General features: G+C 42.4%; 1 protein-coding gene across 1 annotated transcript; it reads right to left on the bottom strand.

The window, feature by feature from the left end:
* Positions 1-4,083: 4,083 nt before the first annotated feature.
* On the bottom strand, positions 4,084-20,918 carry tmem60 (transmembrane protein 60). Its single transcript, XM_060928200.1, has 2 exons — positions 20,645-20,918; positions 4,084-6,846 (listed from the first exon to the last, which is right to left on the bottom strand). Exon 2 carries the CDS (start codon positions 6,824-6,826, stop codon positions 6,431-6,433), a length of 396 nt encoding a protein of 131 aa, XP_060784183.1. The 5' UTR covers positions 6,827-6,846; positions 20,645-20,918; the 3' UTR covers positions 4,084-6,430.
* Between the last annotated feature and the right edge of the window lie 1,683 nt (positions 20,919-22,601).

Consider the following 22,601-nt stretch of genomic DNA (forward strand, 5'->3'; position numbering starts at 1 on the left):
GAATCCATGGTTCAGTTTTCTGAAAGGATTGAAGATTCGTTTCATTTTGCTGAAAACGAACCACATCACGGCCTAGAAAAACTCGCCGTCCAACCTGCAGAAGCATATTGAGGTATATAAATGTTTTATTCCAAGAGAAAGCTCACAGTGAAGTTGTCTGTGCTTTTAGAGCTAGCGATGACGTTGCAATAGCTATGCAGCCTGGTTAGTCAAATGACTTTCTATGGATTTTCCCGCCAAGTTGCCATCGCCTTGTCCACAGCTAATGTTTACACATAGCTAGTTAACTTATCTGAAGTCCTTTCAGAAATATGTTTTAGCATAATCTTGCCAAATATACAGAATGTAGAAATCTTTCTTTTCTAGTAGCGTTAGCTCCTCAATATGATTTCGAGTTTGAAGAGTTTGCTAGCATGTCAGGTGGCGCGTCACTGACTAGCTAGCTTAATGTTAAACCACCATGATGGCACAGCACGCGTTCATTTTGTGAATTCACATTTCTGTCTTTGGTTACAGCATTAGGTTTTGTAAGCGTTGTGGCAATAATACAATGATGTGTTGACAGAAAATGTACTTTTAATGCTTAAGTATTTTTAAAAATAAGTATTTCAGTACTTTAACTTAAGTTAAAAAATTGGCTGGACAACTTTCACTTGTATCGGAGTAACATTTGACCAGTGGGATCTGTACTTTGACTTCAGTAATGAAGTTGGTTGGATACTTTGTCCACCTCTGGTGTGTATACATACATATATATATATATATATGTATATATATGGGCGGCACGGTGGTGTAGTGGTTAGTGCTGTCGCCTCACAGCAAGAAGGTCCGGGTTCGAGCCCCGTGGCCGGCGAGGGTCTTTCTGTGCGGAGTTTGCATGTTCTCCCCGTGTCCGCGTGGGTTTCCTCCGGGTGCTCTGGTTTCCCCCACAGTCCAAAGACATGCAGGTTAGGTTAACTGGTGACTCTAAATTGACCGTAGGTGTGAATGTGAGTGTGAATGGTTGTCTGTGTCTATGTGTCAGCCCTGTGATGACCTGGCGACTTGTCCAGGGTGTACCCCGCCTTTCGCCCGTAGTCAGCTGGGATAGGCTCCAGCTTGCCTGCGACCCTGTAGAAGGATAAAGCGGCTAGAGATGAGATGAGATGATATATATATATATATACACACGAGGTATTGCAGAAAACGATCAATCTCAAGGGCAACACTGTCGTCGTAAATTGTTCAGCACAGCAAATCTGGATTATGTTCAACATGAAAAGATGTACCAAGTCAAACCGAAATCATACCTTGAGCAACCATTTTACTTTTAATTTAACTCATGGTTTTAAAATCTTCTCATACTATCCAAAGAGTGCACATGAAACAGAACTGAAGATAAGCATTTACACATTAATCCAACTGTCCTGCCTGGAATGTCAATGTTAGCACTTGATTACAGCAAAGACAAAGTCTGGAGAGCATCAAATTCCCACCCATGTCTTAAACGAAGCTCAAAGCCTGTAACAATGAAAAACTAACTAATCCTCTTCTCTCTGTCGTTCCAGATGTTTACAGAAACATTAATAAACTGTTGATTTCAACAAATCACAGAAACCAAATATTTCCTAGAAGAAAGGCTAATATTCATTTTATTTACAGAACGGATAATAAAATGTTCATGATAGATATTAGATGTACCTACATCAATGCCAAAACACAATCAATCTAAGTAGGACATTTAGTCCATCTTCGCTGGATCAGAGATCCTGTGTAAACAAAATTCTTTCCAGTTAAATGCAATGTAACATCACATATCAGTCATGTTCAGTTCATATTACTCCATTAAAACTAACCATTTCATTTTAACCAGAGGTATGTGCAGTCGAGACAAGTTTCCACTCTTGGTACAATTATAATCTGAAGTGCAACAGTGTCCAAAATGCAACAGAGGGTTAAAATCTGGCAGAGAGCTGAACCATTACATAACAAAATGTCAAGGTTTCCTGATACATAGACTAAAAATAACAAGCCTGGATGATTTTACGTTTTACTTCTGGCTTTGAGAACAAATCATTCATGATTTACACACAGCACAAAAACAATGTCATGGAGAAGATAAGCAGCAAGATGAAAGACACAAAATCTTTAAACACATGGTGTGTGCACCTTCTCATTGGTGGTCATGTAAAATAATCTGGCTTGCTTAAACATTAACATAACCAAACCCCCAATTTTAGATGTTTTTAGAGTTAGAACCCAGTGAAAATGCATTAACAAGAACCACTGCTGGTCTCCTGAGCAAGACCTTCAACTGTTCACTTTACACGACTGGACTCTGCATCATTATTTTACATTGTGTTTGGCTACATGTCTACAAGACGAATTATAGTTCAAGTAGTGTCTGGAGATGAGATCTGTACGAGGAATCCTTTGGGAATGCATCGGGTATTTCTAAAACCAGAGCCTTTCAAATACCAGTAGCACTTTACATCAATGGAGACTAAAATAACTGACGTTAATTAATTTATATTAACATTACATTTTCAGACACTAAACAGTCTTCAGCAGGCAGCATGGTGGTGTAGTAGTTAGCGCTGTCGCCTCACAGCAAGAAGGTCCGGGTTCGAGCCCCATGGCTGACGAGGGCCTTTCTGTGCGGAGTTTGCATGTTCTCCCCGTGTCCGCGTGGGTTTCCTCCGGGTGCTCCGGTTTCCCCCACAGTCCAAAGACATGCAGGTTAGGTTAACTGGTGACTCTAAATTGACCGTAGGTGTGAATGTGAGTGTGAATGGTTGTCTGTGTCTATGTGTCAGCCCTGTGATGACCTGGCGACTTGTCCAGGGTGTACCCCGCCTTTCACCCGTAGTCAGCTGGGATAGGCTCCAGCTTGCCTGCGACCCTGTAGAACAGGATAAAGCGGCTAGAGGAGATGAGAAAACAGTCTTCAGCACAGACGACTTCTTCCTAACAGGATAAGCTGAGTTTTTTTTTTTTTTGGCTTTTTAACTTTGGGGGGGAGGGCACTGCTTAACGTTACTATATAGTACAATTAAAAACAGAAGCTCACTTGCTCTGTAGATGCTCCACAACATTAAATATAACTATCCAAAAAAAACAAAGTCCTTACCACGCCATGTGGTGCACAGGACGGCGCCGATCTCCATTTCCGTAGCCCTCGGCCTCTCGCCTATTACATAGCTAGGGTTATAGTGGGGGGGCTAGTCCTCTGGTAACCACGAGAGTTTGACTCCCCACTCGCATCTGTATTGCAGCGTGCCTTGCCAGACGGCAGCAGGTACCATTTTTATGATGGTGTTTGGTATGACCCGCTCATGAGTAGAACTGGTGATCTCCCGATCGAGAGGCAAACACGCTAACCACTAGGCCAACTCGCGGTAAATATAACTATAACTGGATAAAAATTACATCATTCTTCAGCAAATTAAAAACTGCTTGGAATTAACATTAATGTTAATATTTATAATGTATATTATTCTATCCACATTCACTGGATACGAGCAATCACGCACTCTGATTGGCTACTCTATTACTAGGATATCAGCTCATATACCATGAGTAGAAGGAAAAAAAAACTGCAGAGCATGTTGTTGAACTAACTGAGGACGAAATAAAAACTTGAAAACAAAACCCCCCAAAATAAAAAAAGCAACAAAATATGGAATGAAAGTATTTGATGGTAAGAACATCTTTATTTTTTCAAGAATTATTTTTATCGCATTTTTCACAAATCGCTCGTCGTTTCACCGGTTTGTTTACATTCTCAGCAGAAATGATTTTGCCAGACGTTTTGTATAAAGTTTTTATTTATCAAATTTGCAACAAAAAAAAAAATTAAATAAAAATGCTCTGTTTCTCAAAATCCAATGAATGTGGACAGAATAAACCAGTTATTCCACTCAATCTCGTTGTACATGGCTTAAAGACAACTCGGTGCTACGCGCCTCGTCGGCTATCAGCTCACGTACGACTTGATTTTGTGGAATAACTTAAATATATTGTTTACTATAGACAGACAGATATTATACAATATAGATATTTTAGACATGTGTATAATAAAGATACTGTAATATAGTTATAATAGTTATTGCAGATTACATATTTATTATAATGTGTAAATGTCAATACTGTACATTACATATACATTTTCATTATATTACATATATACACACTTTTTTCCTCTTCTGTATTGCTGGCGACACACCAACTGCCACAAGCAAATTCCTTGTGTGTGTGTCAACATACTTGGCCAATAAACATGATTCTGATTCACATGGGGCTTTGTATTTATCATGTGTTAATTATTAATTTGATTCTATTAAAGCTGAGAGTTTATGGTTCATTAATGTTAACACTAATGCAATAAATAACGTTAGTTTAGTGTACATTAACGCAAAGCACTAAAAAGTAACCTGTTCCTGCTAAAAGAGGGAAGCATTTTGTACTGTTCAAGAACACTATTTGACACTGTGGACGTGATGACTGCACGATTATTTAAAGTGAACAAGTGTGAAAATACAATACACGTAAGATGTCTCCATGGAGAAAAATCACACACTATGAAAGAACAGGCAAAAATAAATTATACATTTTTCCTTTTATCCCAAACATAAAATCATTCAGTCAAGACAGGTTTGATATTCAAGGCCGGTTTCTTTTGCCATGGAGCTCCAGTGGTAACTTATGTTAATAAGGCAGGCTGATTGCATCAAGTGTAGGATTGTACGGTAGTTAGAAGGCGTTCAGATGATAATCCAGTTCGATTGGTCGGTGTGTTCTTTGACAGACTTCATGTGTTATTTTGTGGCAATTGAGGTAAAAAGTGATATTTTAGTCATGATGTGCACAATGGTAGCTATAAAAGTTCCCTTAATGGTTAGAATCATTATTTTACAGATCCAGTGCAAAACTAAGACAGCAGATAGGTCCTGGATGATCATGTGCATTTGGGGTAAAGAGGAAATTTTGTAATCCAAAGAGACACATGAGAGAGACACACACGGGAGCGAGAGAGACACACGAGACACAAGAGAGAGGAGAGACGAGTGAGACGAGACGCATGAGAGAGCGGCGAGCGAGACAAGAGAGAGCAAGACAGGGGAGAGAGACGCGAGCGAGACGGGGGAGAGAGACGCGAGCGAGACGGGGGAGAGAGACGCGAGCGAGACGGGGAGAGAGACGCGAGCGAGACGGGGAGAGAGACGCGAGCGAGACGGGGGAGAGAGACGCGAGCGAGACGGGGGAGAGAGACGCGAGCGAGACGGGGGAGAGAGACGCGAGCGAGACGGGGGAGAGAGACGCGAGCGAGACGGGGGAGAGAGACGCGAGCGAGACGGGGGAGAGAGACGCGAGCGAGACGGGGGAGAGAGACGCGAGCGAGACGGGGGAGAGAGACGCGAGCGAGACGGGGGAGAGAGACGCGAGCGAGACGGGGGAGAGAGACGCGAGCGAGACGGGGGAGAGAAAGACACGGGAGAGAGACACGAGCGAGACGGGGGAGAGAAAGACACGGGAGAGAGACACGAGCGAGACGGGGGAGAGAGACACGAGCGAGACGGGAGAGAGAAAGACACAGGAGAGAGACACAGGAGAGAGACACGAGCGAGACGGGGGAGAGAGACACACGGGAGAGAGACACGAGCGAGATGGGGGAGAGAGACACGAGCGAGACGGGAGAGAGAAAGACACAGGAGAGAGACACAGGAGAGAGACACGAGCGAGACGGGGGAGAGAGACACACGGGAGAGAGACACGAGCGAGATGGGGGAGAGAGACACGAGCGAGACGGGAGAGAGAAAGACACGGGAGAGAGACACGAGCGAGATGGGGGAGAGAGACACACGGGAGAGAGACACGAGCGAGACGGGGGAGAGAGACACAAGCGAGACGGGAGAGAGAAAGACAAGGGAGAGAGACACGAGCGAGACGGGAGAGAGAGACACGAGCGAGACGGGGGAGAGAAAGACACGGGAGAGAGACGGGGGAGAGAGACACGAGCGAGACGGGAGAGAGAAAGACACGGGAGAGAGACACGAGCGAGACGGGGGAGAGAAAGACACGGGAGAGAGACCCGAGCGAGACGAGAGAGACACAGGAGAGACACCCGAGCGAGACGAGAGAGACACAGGAGAGACACACGCGAGCGAGCAAGAGACATACACGAGAGATGAGCAAGCGAGACACACGAGAGAGAGAGAGACGAGCGAGCGACACGAGAGAGAGAGAGAAATGCAGGCATGTATTACCTGCTATCTGGTATCCACAAGATAAATCATCATCAGTCACCTGTGTATCCACTAATTAAGCTTTTCAGTCTTTAGGAATAGGAAGAGTTGTCATTCTAATCCACATGAACACTTAAGTGTGTTGTATATTACACAAATTATATTTACAACTTCCTGTTCAATCAGTGTCTTCCTGCTCAGTCTCTTCAGAAGTGGAAGACGTTGTAGCCGAGCTCCACCATGGCTCCGATAAGAAGAGCCCACAGAGGAATACAAATTAAACTCAGGTATATCTGAGTCAGATGCTCCAGCCTGGCACACAGCAACAGACTGAACGCTAGCTTCAACAAAATGGCCACCAGGTACCAAACTCGCTTCTTCAGGTTGTCGGCTGCGTTGCGTGGGTCGAAGCCCGGCTTACAGCGGCCGGCCATTTTCACAATGAGCATGAGCAGGAGAATGGTGTCAAAGGTCCAGACGGGAAGGAAGACGAGGAACCAGTTCCATTGGATTTTCTTATCCAATTTGAGGACCAGCATGATGAGGAAGATGAGGCTGAAGATCCAGGTGAGGAGCACTCGCTGTGCAAGAGACATGCTCATCCAGTAACATTAACTCGGTCCTATATCGGAATATGAAGACACACCAGACAGGACACTTTAGTCATCCGGCTGATTTAAGAAGCACTAGATGTTTCCAACTTACCCTATAGCTGCAGTTACATACAATTCCTTGATTATAAAGTTAATTTCATACCTAATGTCAGTAGCCTTGTAGCTAGTCTCTTTACTGAGTGTCCTTCAACTAAATACCATAATGTACAAAAAAACACGACAGGATAAACCACAACACAGGATCTGTACTGAGTCATGTTAAGAAAACTGGAGTCACTGAATAACAAACAGATTATTTTAAAGGTAGACTGCCTTTCAGATTTTGAGTGTAGGTCGTAAAAAGAATTGACACCCAATTATTTTTGTTTAGTGGAACGAAAGCTACTGAATTCAAATCACAGACTTCCAATTTTTAAATAGAACAATTAATGAATTTAGGGTCACGTGGCCCTAAATTCTCCGCAATTTTTTCCTGATTCACCATGACCTGATTCAAGGTACTACATCATGCATGACGTGGTGGGCTTTCCCTGTTTGCGCAAGGCATTATGGGACACAAATTTGAAACAGGAGAGAACAATGGAACACGTGAGTGTGCGAATGAAACGCGACAGACCGACTACAGTAACGGAAAGAGAGAAGAAAAGACGTGATGTTATATACGAAGGAAAGGAAACGCAGGACCAAACTAATAAATATCGGCAGTCAGTGAGCACCTCGGTGCTCATCATCTCTAGCTGCTTTATCCTGTTCTACAGGGTCGCAGGCAAGCTGCAGCCTATCCCAGCTGACTACGGGCGAAAGGCGGGGTACACCCTGGACAAGTCGCCAGGTCATCACAGGGCTGACACATTCACACCTACGGTCAATTTAGAGCCACCAGTTAACCTAACCTGCATGTCTTTGGACTGTGGGGGAAACCGGAGCACCCAGAGGAAACCCACGCAGACACGGGGAGAACATGCAAACTCTGCACTGAAAGGCCCTCGCTGGCCACGGGGCTCGAACTAGGGCTGCGCGATATGGGAGAAAATGAATATCCCGATACATTTTCTCCATTTCATGATATACGATATATATCTCGATATATTTAAATCTCCTCTAAAGGACCCCATGAAATCTAACTTTTACTCTTTACTGTTTTCACTACAATCCCTGCAGATTAAATAACATTCTTGGTTAACTTTACAGGTGGTTTTCAACAACACATTTTAAATTTTCATGTTAGTGATTAATCACAATTGAATTGAAATAAGACTATTTTTATTCAACAAAGATGTGGCACAAACTGCAAAAACAATCTTGAAAATTGCAACAAAGGGGCAACACAATACAGAGCTGCTCAGAGCTCAAACCAATAAAGTGCAAGCTCAACACTGAGAAAGACATTTAGCCTAAATAAGAAAAGTGCTCATTCATTAAATTTTTAAAAAATAGATCTCCAAGGGTGGCATGGTGGTGTAGTGGTTAGTGCTGTCGCCTCACAGCAAGAAGGTCCGGGTTCGAGCCCCGTGGCCGGCGAGGGCCTTTCTGTGCGGAGTTTGCATGTTCTCCCCGTGTTCGTGTGGGTTTCCTCCGGGTGCTCCGGTTTCCCCCACAGTCCAAAGACATGCAGGTTAGGTTAACTGGTGACTCTAAATTGACCGTAGGTGTGAATGTGAGTGTGAATGGTTGTCTGTGTCTATGTGTCAGCCCTGTGATGACCTGGCGACTTGTCCAGGGTGTACCCCGCCTTTCGCCCGTAGTCAGCTGGGATAGGCTCCAGCTTGCCTGCGACCCTGTAGAACAGGATAAAACGGCTAGAGATAATAAGATGAGATCTCCAAGCTATTAACCTGACTACTGAGAACCACTGGAACATTCACAATAGAGAGAGAGATTGAGGGAGAGAAGAGAGAGATCTGCAAAACATAATTTTTCTCTTTGCACACTTTTGAACTGAATGTTTTCTGGCTCTGCCTCTCAGATGTGTATAATTCCGGCTGCTGCCTTTCGTGATGACAGTTTTTTTTTGCACACTTTACAAACTGGCATTTGCTGTTCCACGTCCTCCTCGCGATATCCAAAAAAAAAATGCCAGATGACTGACCCCTTACTCGTTCTTTTAGGAACCAATTCATCCGCTTCCATTTTTAATTTGTTGCTGAAATTGCCAGAGCTTACACGGTAGCCTGTGCAAAATCAGCGATTGCACGAACTGAATCAGCGCTGTAAACCGGAAGTAGGAAATCTTCCCGCCGGCAGTGTTGCCAGATACTGCTGACGTTTTCCAGCCCAAAACCCGCCAAAACGCACTTAAAACCGCCCAATCTGGCAACACAACCGAAACTAGAAAATCTTCCTGGAAGTTCCTTTCAGCACCGAGATGTCGCCCGGGATTGGTTGGCGAGTGCGTGACGTTATTGTTTTCTTTACCCTTAGGCAGCCTCTCACGTTACTGCCTGAGGGACAGGGAGAAAACCACCGGGAAATGTTTTAAACAAACATGAAACGAACGCAAGTCGGAAGATGACCATAAAATACTCGATAGTTACGATATAATAATTTTATGTATCGCATACAGAATTTTCGGCGATATATCGAGTATATTTGATATATCGCACAGCCCTAGCTCGAACCCGGACCTTCTTGCTGTGAGGCCACAGCGCTAACCACTACACCACCATGCCCCCCATCAGCGGTTCATTCAGTGACAAAATGATGGAACTGTCAGCGCACACTCAAGGTAAAGCTGTAGATGGCAGTAATGCGACACTGTGGATGCCAGCTGCTGTAAAACCCAAAACAAGAAGAAGGTAAACCTGCGCATGCACACACGGACTTCCTCTGTCTGCTTGACTGTGCAAAGCGAGTGATTTCATGCACATTATTCGCTCGGGAATCCCCTCAAATTAAATAACTTCCCCGCCACAGAATGGCCGGATATTTTGTGAGGTATTACAGAAATAAACATATCACAACTACCAAATTTCAGAAAGAACTAAATTTCACCGATTTTATGAAATCGAAAGGTCGTCTAGCTTTAAAATACATTTCTCAGCTCTGCGACAGTACGTTTTTCCAAGTGCTCGGTTCTGAAATACTTTAGTAGAGCTGTTAAGGCCCTATAAACATAAGAATTGTGCACAACATGATAAAAGCATGAAACTTTCAGGGTTTGTTCTCCAGGGCATAACAATTAATTTAAGATCTGGAGGCGCTCTCAGTTTGACCTTGGAGGTCATTTAGAGATCATCGACCCTTGTTATGTGCAATTTCAATGGACAGGATTAAAAATTGGGGCATTTTATCATACAAGTGTGACAAAAACTGTAATTACATGTGGATTTCCATTTTTCTAGGTCATGAGGGTCCATTTATAGTGATATTACACTTAGAAATCAAGGTTAAGATGAAGGTCACTCTAAAATATATGATGTGTTATGTCAATTTCAACAACTTTTATGATTTTGTAGCATATTGCCAAGCAGTATATACTTTGTAATTGTAAAATGACTTCCAAATGAGTGATACAAGTGATACAGGCCTAATGTGAGTATTCTAATCATTGCAGTCTCCAGAACATGCACAAAGGGCAGAACACTTCAATTCTGATTTTTTTGCATTTGCAGTGACCACAACAGCCCTTTTTGCAACCACAATGCAAAAACTCATAGCACGACTGTGAGGCCTCAGGTAGTCAGGGATGTGATTTGGGGCTGGTGAAATTATCTGAAAATTTTAGCCGGGGGTCTGGGGGCCGCAGGCCCCCAGCTGGTCCAGGACAGCGGCCTGGTGGGGGGACAAGGGGGGAAGCCCCCCGAAGCTCCTGGGTTCTGGGGTTTTCTGACTTAAAAATTGTACTAAAATGGCAAGCAAACACACAAGAAAAAAACTTGTCATGATTAGCAAATTCAAGCCAATTTAATGGTCAACACGCAACTCTGACACACACACTCTCGCTCACTCTCACACACACACACACACTCTCGCTCGCTCACTCTCACACACACACACACACACACACACTCTCGCTCGCTCACTCACTCTCTCACCCCCCCCCCAAAGAACCAGCGCGAGCAGGGCCCGCTAGCCCCGCGCCTTGTGACGTAATTCGCCCCGAGGCGAGCCGCGGTTTTTCTCCAACCATTCCCAGCGGAACTTGTTTTTCACTATTCTGTCGATTTCTTTAACTCGATTTGCATCTTTACGCCTCGATCACGGAGGCTGCCATCTTTCAACTCTTTGTTTGAAGCGAGCTTACGTACAGCTATCTAACAAGCGCGTTCATTGGTTGTTACAGAGCGATGAGCCAATCACGTACCTCGTTTCATCTCATTGACGTAATTACGTCATTTACGCAATTACGTCATTGAGATGAAACGAGGTACGTGATTGGCTCATCGCTCTGTAACAACCAATGAACGCGCTTGTTAGATAACTATGTAAGCTCGCTTCAAACAAAGAGTTGAAAGATGGCAGCCTCCGTGATCGAGGCGTAAAGATGCAAATCCGAGGCTGCCATCTTTCAAACAAAGTCGGAACGAATAGGATACGAATGTGGATGAGGGAAAAATCGGAAAAAAATTTTCTTCAAGTTTTGAGGTGAAAAAAGCGGAATTCCGCGAATTCGCGGAAAAATCACATCCCTGGGTAGTGTTGTCCAAAGTGGCTGCCATCCATCGTCACTGTTAACCCATCCCCAGTCTGAAGGACTTGGCAACTGGGGCCTAAAGGCCTCTGCATGCTCTTGCGACAAGGCTTTCGCAGATAGCTTTTCGCAGACAGTTGTAATTTATTGTTGAGTGGGGAGTAATAGGCGTGCGCGATGTTATTCACCGGCACAATGCAAGGGGGCGCGAAGTCGCTAGGAGTAGTTGGTGGGTGTGGTTAGTGGAGTGTTTATCCTCCGGTTACTTATAATGACTAGAACTTTTTTTTTTAATAATGACTAGAACTGGAGTCGTATAGATGTACGTACTTCCTCAATCAACCGCTCTTCATGCTGCTCCATCTTCGCTCGTGTTTTTAAAAATGCCGGTCGTGAAAACAAACCAAACTGGGAAAGTAGGGAAGCGGAAGTGCGTGTACAGCGGATGTAGAGTGGACCAATCAGAGCCCTCTTGTCTGCGACGCTGTCCGCGAGGCTTCTGCGGTGGTCACAATTTTTGGGAGGTGCACGCAGAGCGTCTGCGAAGGTGGGGGAGCTACGCAGACACTGTCTGCGACGCTATCTGCGAGGACTGGGTTGTCAGCATAAATTGGCCTTAATAACCAAGGCAAGGTTCCATACATGAGCCTGATACATGGCTCGTTTGATGTGTTGTCTCAAAGCAGCTTGTGTAGGGGGGATGTTTTCCAACGATCTTGACTTTCGTGTGAAGAGATGTTTCCGTGCCTCATTGACACCTACGCATGCACTTGTTCTGTCATAAATGAGAACAACAAAGCGTTCCAGCTGTGACAAAGACAGGTCACTCAGTTCTTGTGGCATTTGCAACATTTCGTGAAAAGCCTCCGTGACTTCTGGGTACACAAGCCACGTGTCCCAAGCAGTCTTTTTACCACGGCCACAGAATGCTGATGTTGCATCACAGCCAGTGAAAGAATGAAATGTGAGCAAAGCATCGCTAGTGGAAGGACCAAGAGCAGCAATCACCTTGTCGATGCCAATATAGCAGAAAGTGCTACCAGTTCCAAAGGCTATCCACATTTCTTCAAGGTCAACTTTCTGAAATACAGCTACTGCCAAGACGACCACATCTGAATCCACTGTTCTAACTAACACGTTCTTAAGTCCCTTTTTAGCAGCATCTGCCACATGAAGGAATAGCCTTGTGTCTGCCTCCTCTTGAGTGCATGGAACCAAATTACTTACATCACACTGTAAAAAATGAATTTTGTGGGGTTGTATATTTTACTGATAAAAAATGATTATTTTTTCCACAAAAAAAATAGGTAAGCAAAGGTAATCGATTGCAAGGGGTAGATCATACAGGCGCTACCTATTAATATAGAGTATAATGGTGAGAAATGAGTAAACTACACCCAACTGAACTGATGAAAATGGATTAAATAATAATCAGAAATATTAGGCAGGAAATAATGTAACGCAATAGGTAGGGTATAACTACCTAAAATGACTAAAATATAGCCTACTCGATTCTACGCGCAATGATTCATGGGAGCATGCTCGTACCGTGCTCACGATTCAGCAGAAAACAGCACTCATGCATGCAGTGCTCCCAGAAGAAGAGACTGGAGCAAGTCTGCGTGTCTTCGTCTCGAAGGGAATTGCGAATTAACATTTACAAGGACGCAAACAGTTGAGCAGGATTTATTTTATTTTTTTGTGTGTGTGTGTCAGTTGACCTGAATGTCTGGCAGAAAAGAGAACCATTTAAGAGATATGAACACATGTAGCATCACTCCACATTCTAAGTTATTCTGATTTATGTGAATACTGTCTAAACTTGTCTTGGGGGGGAAGAGTGCTAAATATTAGGGCTGTAACGATACACCCAACTCACGATTCGATTCGTATCGCGATTTTTGACCCACGATTCGATACGCCCACGATTTTTTTTTAAATGTTTTTTTAAAGTAGTAAATTTGACTTATTAACATTTACTTACATTAACTATTTAATAACAAATAATTCAGACCACTGCAGAGAATGAGTAATATGTATGCAAAAATGAACAAATGTATATCCAAAGATTGTTTTATTTCTCAAAATAATACTGTTGAGCCGGAACAGTTTTTTTCGGTTCTGAAAAAGTCATTTTTCCAAATCGTGTAAATCCGTTAAGATTTTTTTTGGGGGGGTGGCTCTCTCACTGTCTCACTCTCATAGGGCCAATGATTTTCTGTGATCGCGGAAAACAGATGGAAATTACGGAATTTTTATGGTGAAACATTGCTCGCGTGTCAAAACGTAACTGCCGCAGGCTTCCGCCCAAGCAGACATGCCTTCAGTGTTGCCAGATATTGCTAACGTTGTCCACCCCAAAATATGTTCAAAACCAGCCAAAAAGCACCTAAACCCGCCCAATCTGGCAACACTGCATGCCTTTCCGGTCAAGTGATTGTGATTGGCTTGTGGCACACCTAGCCAGCCAATGAGCTGCTTGTTTACAGATTCGCTCCCCGCGTCGCAACCAGAATGGCGACCGCTTAAAAGAAATGAATGCTCTGCCAGTGGCGAGTGTGGACGTTGCGTGACTCGCAGAAGATTGTCGCAGGTCGGCGAAAAAACGACTTACTAATAGATATAAAAACATAAAAGTAATTTAAGTAAGTTTAAAATGTAATTTAAATAAAAAGTAAAGTATTCATAAATTGAAGTTTGGAAGCGCCTCTGTTTTTGGGCTGAGAAGTTTGAAAGGGTGTACCGCGATTCTGCCTTCTTGTACAGTTTAAGAAAAGGTTATTCTTGTACATATTTAGTAGGGCTGTAACGATATGCAAATCGAAATCGTGATACGCAGAGCCACGATCCGTATCGCGATTTCGATTTGCATATCGTTACAGCCCTACTAAATATGTACAAGAATAACCTTTTCTTAAACTTTTATCTTGGCACTAACTGTTTTTTTTTTGGAAGGTTTTTACCTTTGGCACAGCAGAGAGAGAGTGAACTGCTTTTACTCAGGTTAAGCTACACACAGACACAGATTTCTCTTGTCTTTTTTGAACAGCCGCGCGCGCACGCACACACACACACACACACACAGAGCTTGTGTTGTGTCAGTGGCTTAATCTGAATAATTGGTAAAACGCACTGTTGGGTGAGTGCTGCAGGTGTTCATATTTTTCTTAAATTGTTCTTAGTTATTCTCATTTGTATGAATACATGTGCAAACTTCTCTAAGGGGAAAAACAGTTGTGTGGTGTATTTTTTTCTATTTTTGTAACAGCTTTTATTCTTTTATATCTACACTGTGCCCTCCACTCCTGTGTGTCTCATACATAAACAGTCTCACACAAGGATGGAGAACAGTACAGGGGGGCTTTTTCTCTCTTCTTGCCTTGTTCTCTGGTTGGTTAATAAAAATACCAAATTACAGTTGATTTCTTCTGTGTCTGTTAAATTATTTCATTCTGTTAAGATATGGCTAGTTAATAGGAATAAGAATAATATAAAAGTAAAAGAATCAGAATAAATAAAAAAATAATAAATAAATAGCTATATTAAAAGGCTATATGAAATGAGTAAATGTTACCCCATTTTTATCAGTAATTGTTACTTTGATATACTCAGTAAGACCAAGTGATTTTTTTTTTTAGTATATCATAACTATTGGAATTGGTTAATCATTACTGAAAATGTAGGGGTAAATAATACTCTATTTAGGTGAGTGTAAATACTTGCACTAATTTTACTGAGTAAATTCTATAGGTTGCTTTTTACAGTGCACAGTCAACAGGAGAGCTGAGGACATTTTTTTCGTTTGTTGCATATACTTCTTTGCCAGGAGCTAATGCCATGGCAGCAATTTGAACAGAAAGAAAGTGGAACAATTCTGTTTTGTTTTCACGAACGGATAAGAAATCCTTCCAGTTTAATGAGTAAATTTATGTAGTTTACCTGGGTATCTATCAGTTACAGTTCATCTGCCATTTCCCAATTTTACGTTATCATTATTACGTTTTTTGTTTATTTCATTCATTTACCTCTATGGGTGTATATCTATTTATGTTTATTTACTTGATTATGCCTTAATACATGCATATTTATACTTACTGTACATTTTTAGCAAAATTGCTCCCAAAAACACACCCATTTCAGCTCTCATGCATAGAAATGTCCTATTGATGACCTCAATGACCTCTAATTCAGGGTGTCTGCAGGCTTGAACAAGTTCAATTTAAGACTTAAGACCTTTCTAAGACCATAGCAGGTTAAATTTAAGACTTATGCCGCACAAAAAAAAATAAAGAAAATTGGGAGAGCCTGAATTACTTTCAAAATAACAAAATTTATCATCATTCACCAATGAACTCATTACATCCCTAGGGTGCGCTCTTGCATAATGAGGAACTAAGTTGCAGTGGAGCCAAAGACATCCCGCAAATCACTTGAGGATGAGGCATTCAATTCCGTACGGTTTGCGTGTTGTAGCGTTACAGTTCGCACGGAGTTAGCTGATACACCGTCTCGAGATGTGCTTGGACCTGACAACAGTGAACAAAATTGAGTGATGGCATGCGACTGTTGCAGACTTTTATGGGCAGCCTGGTGCTTCTCCGCTTTCGCGTGCGATTCCGGTGCCTTTACACCCAGGGTGCAGAGTTTGAGTGTTCTTTTGCACAATGTGCAGTACGCCTCAAACGGATTGTTTGGTACACGTTTTAACCAGTCTACGAAATCATTGTGTTCAAGCCAGCAATCGTTAAACTTGCATTTGCCCAATTTGCTACAAACCGTGACAATAGGGCTGTGCGATATGGGAAAAAAATGAATATCCCGATACATTTTCTCCATTTCACAATATACGATATATATCTCGATATATTTAAATTTCCTCTAAAGGACCCCATGAAATCTAACTTTTACTCTTTACTGTTTTCACTACAATCCCTGCAGATTAAATAACATTCTTGGTTAACTTTACAGGTGGTTTTCAACAACACATTTTAAATTTTCATGTTAGTGATTAATCACAATTGAATTGAAATAAGACTATTTTTATTCAACAAAGATGTGGCACAAACTGCAAAAACAATCTTGAAAATTGCAACAAAGGGGCAACACAATACAGAGCTGCTCAGAGCTCAAACCAATAAAGTGCAAGCTCAACACTGAGAAAGACATTTAGCCTAAATAAGAAAAGTGCTCATTCATTAAATTATTTTAAAAAATAGATCTCCAAGCTATTAACCTGACTACTGAGAACCACTGGAACATTCACAATATAGAGAGAGAGATTGAGGGAGAGAAGAGAGAGATCTGCAAAACATTTCTCTCTTTGCACACTTTTGAACTGAATGTTTTCTGGCTCTGCCTCTCAGATGTGTATAATTCCGGTATTGCATTCTCTGTAAAATGTCTGCGACCGGGCAACTCATATTTTGGGATCGAGTGTGTTTAGTAATTTTTGGAAGCCTGGTTTTTCCACTATACTAATTGGGATCATGTCTTCGGCAATGAAGTTAGTGATTGCATCCGTTATAGCTCTCCATCTCTGACTCGGTTTCTCATATGGGGTGGCTTTGGAGAATGGGGCCGCTATGGTCATTTGTTTAGCTTGTGGGGGGGGTTTAGCTTGTGGGCAAGTAGTTCGGAGTTGAAGAGACTCTTCATACTGTACCGGGTGAGTTTTCAGGTGATGGAACATATTTGTCGTGCTGCTGCCTTTCATGATGACAGGTTTTTTTGCACACTTTACAAACTGGCATTTGCTGTTCCACATCCTCCTTGCGATATCCAAAAAATGCCAGATGACTGACCCCTTACTAGTTCTTTTAGGAGCCGATTCGTCCGCTTCCATTTTTAATTTGTCGCTGAAATTGACAGAGCTTACACGGTAGCCTATGCAACACCAGCAATTGCACGAACTGAGTCAGCGCTGTAAACCGGAAGTAGGAAATCTTCGTGTTGCCAGATACTGCTGATGTTTTCCAGCCCAAAATATGTTCAAAACCCGCTAAAACACACTTAAAACCGCCCAATCTGGCAACACAACGTAGAAAATCTTCCCGGAAGTTCCTTTCAGCACCGAGATGCCAACCAATCCCGGGTGACATCTAGGTGCTGAAAGGAACTTCTGGGAAGATTTTCTACGTGCAGAATAATTCTGCACGTAACCTAGGTCTTAAATTATCCAAATGAGATTTTAGACCAACAGTGCAAAATATCTCTGTATTTTAGACTTTTTTAGGCCTAAAATTGAAAATGTGTAATTTTAGACTTTTTTAGACTCCGCGGACACCCTGCTAATTGACCTCCAAGGTCAAACTGAGAGCGCCTCCAGATCTTAAATTAATTGTTATGCCCTCAAGAACAAACCCTGAAAGTTTCATGCTTTTATCATCTTGTGCACAATTCATCTGCTTATCTGCTCCACTACTTTGCCGTGTTTGTGATTTGACAACTGCTTCTCAACACCATATATACAATATGGTCAAAAGTATGTGGACACCTGACCATCCCATTCTATTCCATTCCAGATTTAGCCCCGGTTTGCTGTGTATATATATACACACAGAGTCTACCTGTAATGTGCAATTTTTCCGAGCCTCTCAATAAGGCAATTTTTCTATACTTTTTCACGGTAGATAATGCAAATAGCCCTCTGTATTTAATCTTTCATTTGTCTAATTTTTATTTGTTACCTGTTTGACATTTTCTTGCTACTGTAACACGTGAATTTCCCCGATGTGGGATCAATAAAGTGAATCTAATCTAATCTGTTCTATTAACCTCTGCTCTTCTGGGAAGGCTTTCCATAAGGTTTTGGAGCATGACTGTTGGTATTGGTGATCAATCAGCCACAAAAGCATGAGTGATGTCAGGTCAGGTCCAGCAGGCAAAGACATTCTGTACTAGCATGAGTTTCCAACATTGAGGGAGCAGCTTTGAGAAGACCCACAAACAGGAGTGATGGTCAGGTGTCCACAAACTTTTGACCATAGTGTGTACATCAAAAAGTTATTCGAGTTTGGTTTAAAGCAGATAGTTTTAAGTACAACCCCGATTCCAAAAAAGTTGGGACAAAGTACAAATTGTAAATAAAAATGGAATGCAATAATTTACAAATCTCAAAAACTGATATTGTATTCACAATAGAACATAGACAACATATCAAATGTTGAAAGTGAGACATTTTGAAATTTCATGCCAAATATTGGCTCATTTGAAATTTCATGACAGCAACACATCTCAAAAAAGTTGGGACAGGGGCAATAAGAGGCTGGAAAAGTTAAAGGTACAAAAAAGGAACAGCTGGAGGACCAAATTGCAACTCATTAGGTCAATTGGCAATAGGTCATTAACATGACTGAGTATAAAAAGAGCATCTTGGAGTGGCAGCGGCTCTCAGAAGTAAAGATGGGAAGAGGATCACCAATCCCCCTAATTCTGCGCCGACAAATAGTGGAGCAATATCAGAAAGGAGTTCGACAGTGTAAAATTGCAAAGAGTTTGAACATATCATCTACAGTGCATAATATCATCAAAAGATTCAGAGAATCTGGAAGAATCTCTGTGCGTAAGGGTCAAGGCCGGAAAACCATACTGGGTGCCCGTGATCTTCGGGCCCTTAGACGGCACTGCATCACATACAGGCATGCTTCTGTATTGGAAATCACAAAATGGGCTCAGGAATATTTCCAGAGAACATTATCTGTGAACACAATTCACCGTGCCATCCACCGTTGCCAGCTAAAACTCTATAGTTCAAAGAAGAAGCCGTATCTAAACATGATCCAGAAGCGCAGACGTCTTCTCTGGGCCAAGGCTCATTTAAAATGGACTGTGGCAAAGTGGAAAACTGTTCTGTGGTCAGACGAATCAAAATTTGAAGTTCTTTATGGAAATCAGGGACACCGTGTCATTCGGACTAAAGAGGAGAAGGACGACCCGAGTTGTTATCAGCGCTCAGTTCAGAAGCCTGCATCTCTGATGGTATGGGGTTGCATTAGTGCGTGTGGCATGAGCAGCTTACACATCTGGAAAGACACCATCAATGCTGAAATGTATATCCAGGTTCTAGAGCAACATATGCTCCCATCCAGACGACGTCTCTTTCAGGGAAGACCTTGCATTTTCCAACATGACAATGCCAAACCACATACTGCATCAATTACAGCATCATGGCTGCGTAGAAGAAGGGTCCGGGTACTGAACTGGCCAGCCTGCAGTCCAGATCTTTCGCCCATACAAAACATTTGGCGCATCATAAAACGGAAGATACGACAAAAAAGACCTAAGACAGTTGAGCAACTAGAATCCTACATTAGACAAGAATGGGTTAACATTCCTATCCCTAAACTTGAGCAACTTGTCTCCTCAGTCCCCAGACGTTTACAGACTGTTGTAAAGAGAAAAGGGGATGTCTCACAGTGGTAAACATGGCCTTGTCCCAACTTTGAGATGTGTTGTTGTCATGAAATTTAAAATCACCTAATTTTTCTCTTTAAATGATACATTTTCTCAGTTTAAACATTTGATATGTCATCTATGTTCTATTCTGAATAAAATATGGAATTTTGAAACTTCCACATCATTGCATTCCGTTTTTATTTACAATTTGTACTTTGTCCCAACTTTTTTGGAATCGGGGTTGTAAATAAGACATGTTAGGACGTTATATCCTAGCTACTGGATGACAGGAGTACACTGACAAATTATATCTAACAACAGAAGGACTTGTAGGTTTTTGTAGCTAATAAACTGGGAACTAGGCGTGTATCTGATTAGCTTAGTAATAGCAAATAACAGTGCAAACTGACTTTAAAAATGATCTATAGCGGGTTTTAATCTTGACAATTTAGCTTTAGATTTTATTCTGGTTTTCTATTGTATATTATACGAATTACAACACTTTAGTTTTCGTTAAAATGACATCTGAGTGTAAAACTATCTGGCTAACTAATCTAGCTCAAAAGCTAGCTAGCTAGCTCACTGACTAGGGCTGAATCCTAAACGGCTCGCTGCTCCCTACATTAGTGCACTACACATGCTAGAAATAATAACATCCACACGCCATATAGTGCACTACATAGGGGCAGTGGATTCATTTGGGATACAACCTAGGCTCTTCGGCGTTTACACAAACAGCAGGAAAATCCACCAGGTTTCTTCACACCAATAAAATGTCTTACCCAAACGAATGAAAAGAACTCTGCTTCTCACTCGGTCTCAACACGAATTACTGACAAACACAGCGTTTTGATTTCGGATAGATATATGCTTCATCTTCATCTATGCTTGTCCATTTTCAAAACGCCATCTTTTTCTACTTCATGGCAGTAAAGAACCTCAGAAACACTGTTATAGTTATTTGAATAAAGGCGCCCCCAAGTGGACTGGAGCATTCATGTGGTCCTGGAGTACCTCCTGACATGCTGGACTGTTATGTCTCTGAAGCACTAGAAGCAGAATTTAACCCAAAATAGCTGGCTTTTCCAGCATGAACTGTTATGACATCACTGGGCGTATCATTAGTTTGGAGAGGAAACAGAACGCAGCAATGGAGAACGTGACGTCACATCCGCCTAATTAGTTATTCAAAATTTTAGCTGGTGGTCTACCACCCTTAGCATTATTGAGGTATTTCACCTGACGTCACAGGGTCACGTGACGCCCCGGTGTCCGCCATTTTGAATGTCAAGCTAGCTAATGTCAACAACAGTAGCTGGTATGTTACTGTAGCAATGTTTACGTTCAGTCATTTGGATGACTGTTAAAACCTTTCAGTCTCAAGTTTTTCCTTTACTGGATTTACTAGTTTACTGAGCTAGCGCGCTCGGGCAAGCCGGCAGCCGGCTTGCCCGAACGCGCTAGCTCAGTAAACTAGTAAATCCAGTAAAGGAAAAACTTGAGACTGAAAGGTTTTAACAGTCATCCAAATGACTGAACGTAAACATTGCTACAGTAACATACCAGCTATGATGTTGTTGACATTAGCTAGTGCTAACAGCTAGTTGCTAATACACTACTACAACTACACCGACCCTAATAATACAGTTCTTGGTCATTGTCTGGTAACAGCAAATTTATAACGGGCCATGTCTCAACAGACTAAGAAGTTATTTCAATGACATTTAATAACATTTTGTTTATCCTGAGGACCGAAAGTAAATGAAAATGTGAACAAACCTTAGCTGTAATAAGATGGCGACCACCGGCTCCAGGGATGACCCGCTGATGTAGGCATGTTACCCAGCCTGACACAAAATATTTGGAGGTATCCAAACTCTTATACGCTTTCAGATCAATACCTGTGTATGGCGATGGGTTTTTAACGACATAGGTATACAGATCATGTGGGCCGAAGTCAGGTAAAGACGAGGGCTTCGTGTACTTCCGTACGTCAGTGAACAATCCTGGTGGAAGCAGGTAAACGTCGTTCTCTAAGCCTGCTAACCTCAATTTTTGCAAATACCTCTCCTTCTGCTCGCCCTGTAAATGCCCTACGTCGCTGGATAGTGAAGGTGTTTTCTGCATCTCGCTCCTTTTTCTTTTATGTTTTTCGTTTGTCGCCTTCCTCACATTCAAACGGATTCGAGCCGTGCCGTCCAAAATGGCAGCATCACATGACTTGGTCACGTGGGTGAAATACCTCAATAGGGAAACATACCACTGGACAGTGCCCATTGTGCAACCGTTTAGAAAATGTAGAACATGTTTTATTAGAATGCCCAGCATATCATTGTGAGAGGGAAATCCTGCTGCGAAATGTCAAAGCAATAGGGTCGACAAGGTTGACACTGGAAGGTTTACTGTCATACTCTGATAGACCATCAGCATGGGCCCACCTTATACGATTTCTGAAGTCTCATCTCATCTCATCTCATCTCATCTCATCTCATTATCTCTAGCCGCTTTATCCTGTTCTACAGGGTCGCAGGCAAGCTGGAGCCTATCCCAGCTGACTACGGGCGAAAGGCGGGGTACACCCTGGACAAGTCGCCAGGTCATCACAGGGCTGACACATAGACACAGACAACCATTCACACTCACATTCACACCTACGGTCAATTTAGAGTCACCAGTTAACCTAACCTGCATGTCTTTGGACTGTGGGGGAAACCAGAGCACCCGGAGGAAACCCACGCA

The sequence above is a fragment of the Neoarius graeffei genome, chromosome 8 (assembly GCF_027579695.1).
Source record: "Neoarius graeffei isolate fNeoGra1 chromosome 8, fNeoGra1.pri, whole genome shotgun sequence".
Lineage (NCBI taxonomy): Eukaryota > Metazoa > Chordata > Actinopteri > Siluriformes > Ariidae > Neoarius > Neoarius graeffei.